The sequence below is a fragment of the Penicillium longicatenatum genome, assembly GCF_028827895.1.
Source record: "Penicillium longicatenatum strain IBT 33135 chromosome Unknown contig_1_segment0_segment0, whole genome shotgun sequence".
In the NCBI taxonomy this organism is placed as follows: Eukaryota; Fungi; Ascomycota; class Eurotiomycetes; order Eurotiales; family Aspergillaceae; genus Penicillium; species Penicillium longicatenatum.
This window is the reverse complement of record NW_026643119.1, coordinates 3,697,074-3,708,864: the sequence shown is the minus strand read 5'-3', so window position 1 is coordinate 3,708,864 and position 11,791 is coordinate 3,697,074. Positions and strand designations below refer to the sequence as shown.

Here is an 11,791-nt window from a genome sequence, read left to right as displayed (position 1 = left end):
TCATTCTTTGGTTTTGGAGTAACGATGAAAGAGCTCTGGAGCGATTGGGACAAAAAGACCGCGGAGAAATATGTGGCTACTATTAATAGCATCTGGGTGTAGAGTGGGCAAAATTACTCATGTACCAGGACTTGGTCACTGCTCCCTGTCATATCAAGGAGCCCACAGTTCATATCGCATTGCTCGAAAACTCAAACCAAGTTACCGTGCCTGATTTCCGTTTGCTGTAATTAGTTTCCTTGGTGCCAAAGTCGCCTGGAATGTATGAGCGATGAAGCAGATTGGCCAGAATTACAACCAAATCATCACCCCACCACTTTGGGCAATGAAGCACACTGGGTAATGGAGTTTAAAACGCCATTGAGACTGCTTTGAGTAATTCGTTTGGTCATCAATCCTCCGTGCGGCAGGGTAGGTATGGCCTCCCGGCCCATGAGAGGAATGTGGAATGCTGTAACCCAGTAATCGGCTGATGTATACTTGCCATATGCACCAATAGCATAGCTGCATAGAAAAAAGCCCCAGCCTTCAAAATTCCGGCATTGCTAGCAGGACGATCTATATAAACCGATTACCCATGGTGGATCTCGCTCACCATCATAACTGACTCTCTCTCTCCACTATCCTGACATCAGATCAGCTGCTCATCCTTGTCATATCAAACTTTACCTAGGATCCACCATGCACATCCAAAGTCTCGTTGGTGTTTGCCTGGTCGCCCTTGCCAGCACTGCGACTGCTTTGCCCCGGCTCGCCGGCCCTTACAATGGCCACCGCCTCGCAGTCAACATCCCTACCAATGCCACAAGCGCACACAATGCGACCACAACGGGGACTCGCGCACACAATGCCACCACAACGGGAACTCGTAGCAAGTTGCCATTGACTACGGGATTGCCGACCCCGAAAAATAATACCGCCAACCGTATTTCGCATGGGTTGAACTCAATTGATAAGCCCACTAAGGGGAGCAACCATTGCAATGAGCTGTGTTCTTTGGAAGCTCAGACTTGCACTATTGCTACGCCAGAAGATGATAAGTACTGGTAAGTTGAAATCACTTGGAGTTTTTTTTTTTTTTTTTTTTTTTTTTTTTTTGACTTAGCTAAGAGATGATTGTAGCTGGCAAATCTACACACGTTGCATGGGCAAGTGTCGGCCGGACAACTTCCAGTAGGGGGGCGGAGAAGAAACTGTAAGAAATTGTGATTTGTGAATAAGGGCAAGGATTGGAGTATCTGTTTTTGAGCGAGGGACATGTGGTTTATATAGCATCAAATAATATCGAATCAAACTCAGCATATCACCAGTTACTCTTGGGAGTCAGATGTCTACTAGGTTTCTCTGATGTTTCGTTACGCTGCATAATGCTTATGCCGCCTTAACGTAGCCAATAATAACCAATTCGGTTCTGATTCAGTACGTTGTACAGAGGACTGATTCAGATTCAATATGCAAGTAGGCGGTCTGAAAGATATGCAGACAAAAAGTTAGTGCATGAAGGTGGCAAAAACGGAAAACTTTCAGCGTGTAGATCCCTGACGATATCCATGGATGCAAAAGATTGACGAGATGAACTCGGGTTGACTACGTTACAATTGCTTAGGTCGGCACGGACTCGTCCCGGGATTCTCCTTAATACAGAGAACTCAAAATTAGGAGTCTTCAGAGGCAGAATTCCCCGAGTAACAGAGCAACAGAGTTTCAGCATTTCCCCGCGTGTAGCATGTGCACAACTAACTACGAGTCCAGAGCACACGTGCTGGGCTACCACTCTGGACGAGGGAGAATCATGGGCGGTTGTGCTGGTTGAAGGACGGACTTGTAGTGATTGGTGTCACTGTGGAGAAGGAGCCAACCCTGTACCTGCTGATAAGCTCGTCTCGCCCCACTCGTAGCCAGCAAATGCCCGTTGCTCCCTGGGGCACGAGCTCCGCTCCCCCGCCAATCAGCTCCGTCCATTGCGGCTCGTGGGCACTCCAAGCACGCGACACTGCCGTTCTATACAAATCCGTTCGGTATATAATTCCCAGGCTTTTGGTGCCCCTTCTCCCCCCTCACTTCGTGCTTTGCTGGATTTCTCTCATTCCCCGGGGATCTGTGCATTTCTCTACTTCTTACTTAAGATACTGTCGACCATGTCTCGCTCACGCTTCCCTCCTACCCCAGCCATGTCCGGCGAGTTCATCATTAAGGATCAAGCGGCTGATGCCACAGACACCTTTACCCTACCCCCGGCAGCTCTTGGCTCGAAAGTCGATGATCCTTATAGCCGACGATCGTCTCAATCCGATCCAACATACGTACCGGCGTCACCTACATCGCCCGATCTCATGGCCCGCAACAGATCAACACAGCAGTCCCGCTCCGGCAATACTGCCAAGCGCTCTCTAGAGGACTTTGATCTTCCACCACCTCCTACCCGCACACGCAAGATCATTCAAATGAAGCCCAAACCACAACCAACCACCAAATCTCCGTCGAAGCCCAAGGAGAACGGGAAGACCCAGGCATCGCCTGAATCGGGCACCAAGGATGCTGCGCCAAAAAAAAAGCAACCCAGTGCCACAAGTGCTGCAGGACGCAAGATTGCCCGCAAGACAGCCCATAGTTTGATCGAGCGGCGTCGGCGGTCCAAGATGAACGAGGAGTTTGGTACTTTGAAAGACATGATCCCCGCCTGTACAGGGCAAGAGATGCACAAATTGGCAATTCTTCAGGTACTTTCCCCATCATCGTGCAATCTTCTGATATAGTAAGACTGACATCTTCCAGGCGAGCATCGACTATGTAAATTACTTAGAGCGATGCATTCGAGACCTCAAGACAGCTGGTGCCACCCACACAAACGCGCCACCATCACCCACATCCCCGGAGTTCATCACCGAAGGAGGTGAATCTTCCCAACAACCACCTCAACGTCCTCCCTCTTCAATCTACTCCTATTCCGCCTCTGAATCACCGGAGATCATGCCCGGCAGCGGGATGATTTCGGATGCATCCCCCTCCTTCTCACCCCGCACACGCATGCCCTCCGTACACACACTACCAGATATTTCATCCGTTCTTCCCAGTCCGGCACTGGGCCCTATCAACCCGGCCATGGACAAGATGCATGAGCTCCAGGGTATCGACCATGAAGCGTCTGCTGCTTTGCTCATGCTCACACAAGACCGGAGGGGCACCGCCGACTCTATCAATGAGCATTTCGCTGGTATCACAACTATTTCTGCTCCATCCGAGCAGAACAGAGGTGTCGATGTCCAAAGAAGAAAGGGCATGAGTGTGCGTGATCTCCTTATATCATGATAGACTTCTTAATCTCTGGGTCGATTTTGTTTCTTTCAGCCATCGAAGGCTTAAATTTGGCAGGAGTTTATTTTCGGGTCGGCGTTGTTCTTTAGCGTTATAAACGGTGTGGTCCTGGTTATTTTATGATTCGGTACGAGTTAATTTTTATTTTATGGGTTTCATCCCTGTATATGATGTCTCAGGATAGACTGGTGTCTAGCATGGATTGAATTTCCACTCTAGTCACCTCGGTATAGATATAGTGCATTATAGGCAGGCCTATAGTAGAGAGAGCGGGCGCAATAAACCTCTAGAAAAGATTTAAATATATTAAATTAGAGAGATAGATTATCTACCTAGACTATTTTTTATCTTCACATTTAATAAGATATAGTAATTCTCTAAATTTACTTATCTCACTAAGGAATTTTATTTCTACTATGCCTATCATAATTAATAGATTCATTAACTATTCACTAATCAACCTTAGACTATTAAAATTACTCACACTTACTAGTCGTCTCGCTAGGCCATTCCTTAGGCTTATCCCTTACTCTTCATATAAATACTCCCGCAGCAGCGTAATACTTTTCATTCAACCACCAATCAATAGATCACCCACCTTCTCCTTCTATAGCCTAACCCGCTAAAAGGCAGCGCCGGCTATCCGAACAGCCTATGAATGTTATCTATGTTAAAGATTTCCAGCTAGAGGCAGGTCACGCAACGATCGCTCTCAAGGTCAGTTTCTTCCCGACAGCTTATGAGCATCACTAAATATACACTCACAGGATCCCATCCACCCAGCCGGTCCACTAACAACGCAGCTCATGCAGATTCTTCACATCCAGGCGGACCTTGCCATGCCCACCCTCAGACTTCTCGATTTTTACTTTTGTCTCTGGGACAGCTATGTCGTGAAATCGGCCGACAAGATTCACCTAGATGAAGAACAGCAGGAACTCCATGAGTCCAACGAGTGGTTGGAGGTCGTGGTTAGGTAATTTGTAGTGAAATGATGACTTCGGCTGGCTGACCTGAAGATCCCAAGGAGAAGCGAGATTCGCCATACTCTTCAGTGTGCCAGGATGGTCCGCGCCGAGCTTCGTCTTGCTGGTCTCCACCACCTGTACATGGAGCTGCTCGGCCTCCTCCCAGTGCCCTTCAAGCAACCATGCTCCCGCTAGTATCTCAGTTCTATCGAAGGCCTTTTCATGTCCTTCACCTAATTCTCACTCTATGCTTCCGTGATCTTAATGCGATATCCTTCACATCCGCCAGTATACCGCTCTGCGACACATACCAGGCGCTCTGCACGTGACGAACTCTGCGAAAATTTGCCAGCTTGCAGTATGCCAGAAAGCCAGACGATCCTTGAAAATACATCGATGTTGATGCCTTTGGCAGCCGCGTGGCGTTGTATGCTGTCACGAGACGACATCGGGAGAGTCTCAGATACTTCCAAACAGCGTCCTCTGGGTACGGATTCAGTGAATCACATTGGATGACACACAGCAGCCCGTCTATCGAGCAGCGTATTACGAAACGCATCATTCACGAATCAAGCCTGCGCCCCAATGTCTGTTTGTGGTCGACGAGAACGGCAAACAGTATGAAATGGTCCCCACGTTGACTTTCCAGGCAAGGGCGCCACCTCCACAGCCACCCTCCCAAGGTAGACCTGCGGGTAATCCCGAGATCTACCCGTGAGCGGGTGGACTGCCCACAACCTACCATGTGGTACATAACTTTTCCAAGTAGAAACGTATGATTCGATGTTTCACATATTTGATTCCATTTCATTATTCATTCATTCATAGCCATGAGGATCTCAGCTCTAGGAATCGACTGATATTACTTTAGAATCAGCTTCTTCCATGATCTAGTATTTGATCAACTTGAGTGAAATCACCTAGTTTCACAAGAGACTAGTATAGGCCTGGAGGATGATCTCGGCTCTTTGTTTGCATTTTTGAACTTGCTCATTTTGGGTCATGTGACCCAACCTTGCCTCTTTTGCCTGCTCTTTGGCTTCTCTCTCTCTTATCTTCGATATCGATACTCGCCTTTGAGACGTCATTTCAGGAACAGCAGGTGGGTCAATTTATCCCGGACACTCGATGGCGGTCCGGCTGTTTCTGGTTGTAGCCCCTGCCACCATGGCTTGGGCTGGCCGAACCTTCATCGAAATTCAGGATCAAAAGACTAGACGGAACGACCTAGTCGTATGCGGAAGGGCGTAACGACCGTGACAAATGAAGCCTCCCCCTGACCCAAACAGGCAACTCCCCCACGTCGGCTTCTGTTTTTCTGGACACGGGGAGCTGGCTGCAGGGGTGGAGCAAGGATGGGATGCAGGGTCCACCAAATTGCCTTCTTCAGCGGCAATTGAGGACGCTGCTCCAGTCTATCCCAGACTCGGATTGGCTGCCCGCCAGAGCTTGGTCAACTAAATTTCTCCTGCTCGCCACGAGACCCCCACAAACAGGCTATTCACCACAGTCGCTAAGATTCTCCCGTCTTTCTCGGCTGAAATTTGGTGCAAATTGTTCCCTGAAGAGACGATGGCACGGTCGCACAATGCGTCGAAACGCACCCCCTCATCCGTTCCCTTCTGGGCCCGCATCAACGATGTAGAGCCCGTGGGATGGATGTATAAATACACCAGGGCCGACGTTTGACATCAGGAGATCGGCAAGCTTCTCATTCAGTTCAATCGCAATCGACCATCATGCCTTCCATCAGGTCGAGCATTATCACGGCGGGGCTGGCCTTGCTGCCTCTCATTCAGGCGCAAGAGCCGGCAACATCTAATCCTGGAAACCCTGCTCTCACCACCTGGAAGTGTTCAACGGCCGGGGGCTGCGTGAAACAGGATACTTCGATCGTCCTGGACTGGGGATACCACTGGATTCATACCGTCGACGGCTATGAGTCCTGCACGACCTCCTCCGGTGTCAACACGACACTGTGCCCCGACGAAGCCACCTGTGCGGAGAACTGTGTTATCGAAGCGGCCAATTATACCTCCGCGGGTGTTTCTGTTTCCGGAGACTCGCTGACCATGTACCAATACGTCAATAGCAACGGCGTATACGGCAATGCCTCTCCACGACTCTACCTCCTCGGAGCCGAGGGGGACTACGAGATGATGCAGCTCCTCGGCGGGGAGCTGAGTTTCGACGTTGATATGTCTACTCTGCCCTGCGGTGAGAATGGCGCCCTTTACCTGTCCGAGATGAGCGCTACTGGCGGAAGGAATGAATACAATACCGGTGGTGCCGAGTACGGCTCGGGATACTGCGATGCACAGTGCCCGGTCGGGACCTGGAGGAATGGAACGCTCAACCCCAGCGGCCAGAGCTACTGCTGCAATGAGATGGATATCCTCGAGGCGAATTCCATGGCCAACGCCTTCACCCCCCATCCCTGCAGCGCCACCGACTGCGACAAGGGCGGCTGCGGCTTCAACCCCTACGCGCAGGGCGTGACCAACTACTGGGGGCCGGGCGGTACCGTCGACACCTCTAAGCCTTTCACCATCACTACCCAGTTCATCACGGACGACGGCACCAAGACCGGCACCCTGACTGAAATCCGACGACAATATATCCAGAACGGTGAGATCATCCCGAACGCGAAGTCGTCCTCCGGCATCGACTCTATCACGCAGTCGTGGTGTGAGTCGTCTGACAGCTCTGCATCTACGTTTGGCGGCTTGACCACTATGGGACAGGCGCTCGGTCGGGGAATGGTCCTGATCTTCAGCATCTGGAACGATGGAAGCCAGTTCATGAACTGGCTCGACAGTGGAAGCAGCGGCCCGTGCACCAGCACCGCAGGCAACCCTGCCACTATCTTGGCCCAAGACCCTACCACGCACGTGGTCTTTTCCAACATCCGCTGGGGAGATATAGACTCGACCTTTACCAACCCCTCAGGCTCCGGCTCCAGCTCTAGCTCGGCATCCACCGCTACCACCACCAAGACCACGTCCACCACCAAGACTTCCACGACCACGACCTCGACTGCCACCGCTCCCGGTGCAACTCAGACTCATTGGGGTCAGTGCGGAGGACAGGGGTGGACTGGCCCGACTGCGTGCGCATCGGGAACCACGTGCCAAGAGCAGAATCCTTATTACTCTCAGTGCTTGTAGGTAGAGTAGCTAGGTAGGGTTTAGCAGTGAACCCTCACGCTACAAGGCTTTCAGTCTTATACTGGCGAGCCAATTATCAAGTAAGATCCAAACTTGCTATGTATATAGGCAGATATTACCGGATAAATCAAAATCGGCGCCACCACTACTCACAAAAGTTCCTTCTCTAACCCTATGCCACACATAATACATGTCCTGAAAGACATGCTTGACTTAAAAAGACACCAAGGTATCTATAAGTGTTAGTTGACACGTGCAGGCTAGTGATCCAGATAGCTTATGAATCCATCATATTGAACTTGGTCGGCTTTCCTGTGTGGCGAATGACCTGGTGCCCAAGACACTCGCTCGAGTTACTGACACACTGTGACCACCATGACCTAGGAAAATTGGCGGTAGAGGCAAATTTCTTGCGACAAGATAGGCAACTCCTAATTGTATTTGCCTTCGCAAACCTGCTAATATTAGATGGAAAGCATTATTCTGGGCTCAGGTATGGACAAGATGTATACTTGAGTGTTTTCGGATATTAGTCATTCGGGGTTGTCAGATTCCCTGTTGGTGAACGCATGCTCTTGCCGCTGACAATATTAGTAGCAAGCCATTAAAGCTCAGTAAATTCACTTTGGTTCCATTGACGTATGACCGAGCTTGGACAGGCTTGAGAGCCAACTTCGGCCATTTTAATACTTTCAGAAGACGAAATGAGGCTATCTTGGATATACCTACAGCGTAGCCAGATTTCATGTACACGATAAGACTAGAAATAACCAAATCGCGCCCGCTTGGGCACAACTCGCAAAAAAATATCTTGTTTCGATCTATCCCTTTAGAATGACTTGAGAAGTGTGTGGGTTCAGTACTCCGTGCTTACCCCAGTTTATCACAGACCCACTATGTCACTATTGGCTCGGCCTCGGTCGTTCCAAAATCCGAAACGCCGACATCATCACTTTGGCCTAAGCATTTATCGCCTCCACGCAACACTCATAGTATCTGTGACTTAAAGAGCCCATGCGCATCAAACCATACCCGGTATATGCTACCGAGAATTCTGCGGCCATCTTTATGAGAAAAGAACAATGGAACGTCGATACAATGTAAAGCGATCTTGTATTCGATGTCACGCGCGCAAAGTCCGCTGCGACAGGGCCGTACCCTGTTCAACATGTCTTCGCATCAATGTTTCATGCGAATACCCCGGCCCGAAAAAGGTGAAACGCCGAGCTCCGAGGACCTCAACCTCCACCGAACTAGTGGCGCGGTTGGAGCAACTTGAGCGGTCTATTACTTCCATCACTGGGGAATCAGCTCAGTCGATCCCCCAATCAACTAGCTACGCGCAATCGGGTCACTCTGCTGCCAGCGTTGGACAGGAATCTTCGAGGGAATCTAGTGCTGTGGTGCTGAGTCGTCAAACCACGGCTCAGCCAGGCTTCTTAGTGAAGAATGGTAACTATGTCGATGAGCCGTTCTTATCGCGAGTCTTGGAGAAAGAGCATGAACTTCAGTCTGCGATGGGGTCGCCCAATATCAGCGATAATGCTGCGAGAAAACCCCCACAAATGAAGGTGGATGGTATTATCACCAATCCGCAACTTATCCCGCTGGATATCAAGTCATTTTATCCGAGTAGATGGCAGGCTACGGTGCTCTGGGAGACATTTTTGAGTCGGGTTGATCCCGTGGTCAAAGTTATCCATGTGCCGACAACCAAGCCTCGCATTTTTGCTGCGATCAGTAGGCCTGAATCCGTTTCACCGGATGTTCACTGTTTACTTTTTGCAATATTCTTCGGTGCTGCCACTGCTATGGCTGCAGACAGCCCAGATAATGATGGCATTCGCTCGGACATGGACCGGTACAGGCAGGGCATCGAAATTGCTATGTACCAGTCCTCTTTTCTGGATTCGCCGACTATGCCAGCGCTACAAGGGCTAGCAATTTATTTGGTACGTTTCATTCACAGTCTAGAGTCGCATCTTGCCTCTAACAGCAAACCTTGCATAGACATGTCTACGGTACAGCAACTCAGGCCGATCAGGCTTCACGCTTCGCGGGCTAGCTATCCGAGCGGCACAATCAATCGGCCTCCACCGCGATGGCAAGCACTTTAAACTGTCACCTTTGGAGTGCGAGATTCGCCGTCGACTATGGTGGATGCTAGCCACGACCGACGCTCGCATGGCTGAGGATCACGGGATAACCGTAACAGAGCGCGAATATGGTGGCGATACTCAATTACCCGCCAACATCGACGACCAAAATCTCACCGAAACATCCACAGAACCAGTTCCCTCCCAGCCCCGCTGGACAGAAATGACTTTCCCCCTCATTATCTCCGAAGTCAACAAAATGTGGCTTCCAATGGCACAGACAATAGTCGACTCCAAAGATGGCACGCGACCAGAACAGTTAATCGCTCAATTTCGCAACGACTTACATGAAAAATACGTCAAACACGGCGACTTAGACATCCCCATCCAGCGCATGGGACTGCTCCTCAGCCAAATTCTAGTCGCCAAAGCAGAGGTCCATCTCCGACAAAAGGTGCTCCAAACCCCATCTCCATCCTCATCAGCAGTAGATATCGAAGCAGCCCAAGAACTCCTCGGAATGGCCTGCAATGCACTAAATCAAGGACTGAGAATGTACCAAGACGAGCTCCTACGCGGCTTCCGCTGGCTAACGTCTACATACACCCAATTCCACCTTTTGACCTATATATTGTGGCACTTGTGTGTGTTCCCAACAGGCCCGTTCGTGGAGGAGGCCTGGCGCGGAGTCAATACGCATTTCGAGCTTACGGAGCGGGATCCCTCTTGGCCCGATCCAGGTCCTAAATGGCCTATGCTCAAGCTACTACGAGCGAAGGCGATGCGGATTCGGAATGCGAATACGGGTGCGCATACGGATGCGAATACGAATACTTCTGCTGCGCAGAGCGAGCAACAGCAGCAACGAACACGGTCTGTTGCGGATCCTCTGTCTTCGGCTGATGATGCTGTACTGTATGGTATCGAGGCGCCACTTTTGGATCTGGATAATCTGGACTTTAATTGGTCGGGGTTTCCCGATTGGAATTATTTGGCGCAGGGCATTGCTATTATGAATCAGGATGGGGGCATTTAGTACCCTGCAGCTTGCTAGTGATGTTCACGCTGCTTTGAACATTCACAGCGATCCGCTTCTATGATCATACGCTATGGGGATCTATTAAAGTGGGTGGCCTTTGCCCAAATTCTTATACTCATGGGTAGTGCATATGTGACAGGTCTCTGGACAATTCGATGGATATCGGCGCTAGAGCGCGGTGTTTGAATGCATTTCCAGGTTTCTATTTGGGTCTAGGTCTACCGAAAAATTAACATTCTGTGATACATTAAAATTAAAATTAAACAAAATGGGCGTGCCAACTTCAACCAAACGAAAATATGACGAAGCTGCTGAGGTTACTCTCACCTTTTCCATCCGCAATACTTCGAACACAGTACCACGCGGCCTATAAAAGTATTTTTGCGATATTAGAAGTAAAGGAGAAGATCATCGAATGTTTACTTGATGCAGAAGTCAAATTCACAATGACTCTGTTTTTGACTTGGGCAGCCCATGCGATCACTATGATGAAGGTATATAGAGCTATAATCATCGGATGATGAAATACCATCCAGGCTACGATATATTCCGGATGATGTTTTGGACAAACATGAGAGATTCGCGGCACGCTATGAGCAAGCCCGTGCAGCGAAGAAGATCTCTGACCTGTAATACATGTATGGGTTTTCCCATTTCCTCACCAATCTTGCCACCTGGTACAACGGTTAGCATTCACCGAATCTGGAGTAACATGTTGCGACCTCGGCGACCTTCTCCATGTAGTACTTTGCATCCCATTATTTCCCTATCGCTATCTTGCCGTCCTTGGTTGTCCATAGAATGCAAAATCATTGTGCCCACCTGACAGTTTAACTTATTGCAAATGCTCTGCCTTTTTCATGGAGCGTCTTTTGACTGTAGTCAGACACTATAACTTGACGATGCCACATTTCACTAATTATGATTAGCCTAGCATATTAACCGTAAATCGGAATTTAATGCAATTTTTAGGTAAGTGTTTGAGAATATGCGGTATGTGCGGTTACAAAAATAATTCTCAAGTCTGTACCGTTCGATTGCGAAGCTCTGGGGAAGAAATCTGACATGAAAAGCGTTGAATTAGGATTGGGGTTCCGGCCGGAAAGTCACTACCCGACACCTCACTATGAAGACACTCATCATTGGAGATCACATGATCAGCAGGGACTTCTGGCCAGCCTTTGTTCTCTTCAGCTTTCACATCAT

At 49.5% G+C, this 11,791-nt stretch overlaps 4 protein-coding genes across 4 annotated transcripts; all 4 read left to right on the top strand.

Moving 5' to 3' along the window:
* Window positions 1–681: 681 nt before the first annotated feature.
* On the top strand, window positions 682–1,177 carry N7484_002161 (uncharacterized protein; the record flags this gene model as incomplete). Its single annotated transcript, XM_057112581.1, has 2 exons — window positions 682–1,046; window positions 1,123–1,177. The coding sequence occupies 2 exons, from the start codon at window positions 682–684 to the stop codon at window positions 1,175–1,177; spliced, it is 420 nt and encodes a 139-aa protein (XP_056977318.1).
* Window positions 1,178–2,138: 961 nt separating this feature from the next.
* N7484_002160 (uncharacterized protein) lies at window positions 2,139–3,309 on the top strand (the record flags this gene model as incomplete). Its single annotated transcript, XM_057112580.1, has 2 exons — window positions 2,139–2,720; window positions 2,776–3,309. The coding sequence occupies 2 exons, from the start codon at window positions 2,139–2,141 to the stop codon at window positions 3,307–3,309; spliced, it is 1,116 nt and encodes a 371-aa protein (XP_056977317.1).
* Window positions 3,310–6,022: 2,713 nt separating this feature from the next.
* Window positions 6,023–7,450, top strand: N7484_002159 (putative endoglucanase; the record flags this gene model as incomplete). The annotated part of the gene is made up of 1 exon (XM_057112579.1): window positions 6,023–7,450. One exon carries the CDS (start codon window positions 6,023–6,025, stop codon window positions 7,448–7,450), a length of 1,428 nt encoding a protein of 475 aa, XP_056977316.1.
* A 1,082-nt stretch (window positions 7,451–8,532) lies between these two features.
* N7484_002158 (uncharacterized protein) lies at window positions 8,533–10,582 on the top strand (the record flags this gene model as incomplete). Its single annotated transcript, XM_057112578.1, has 2 exons — window positions 8,533–9,402; window positions 9,461–10,582. The coding sequence occupies 2 exons, from the start codon at window positions 8,533–8,535 to the stop codon at window positions 10,580–10,582; spliced, it is 1,992 nt and encodes a 663-aa protein (XP_056977315.1).
* Between the last annotated feature and the right edge of the window lie 1,209 nt (window positions 10,583–11,791).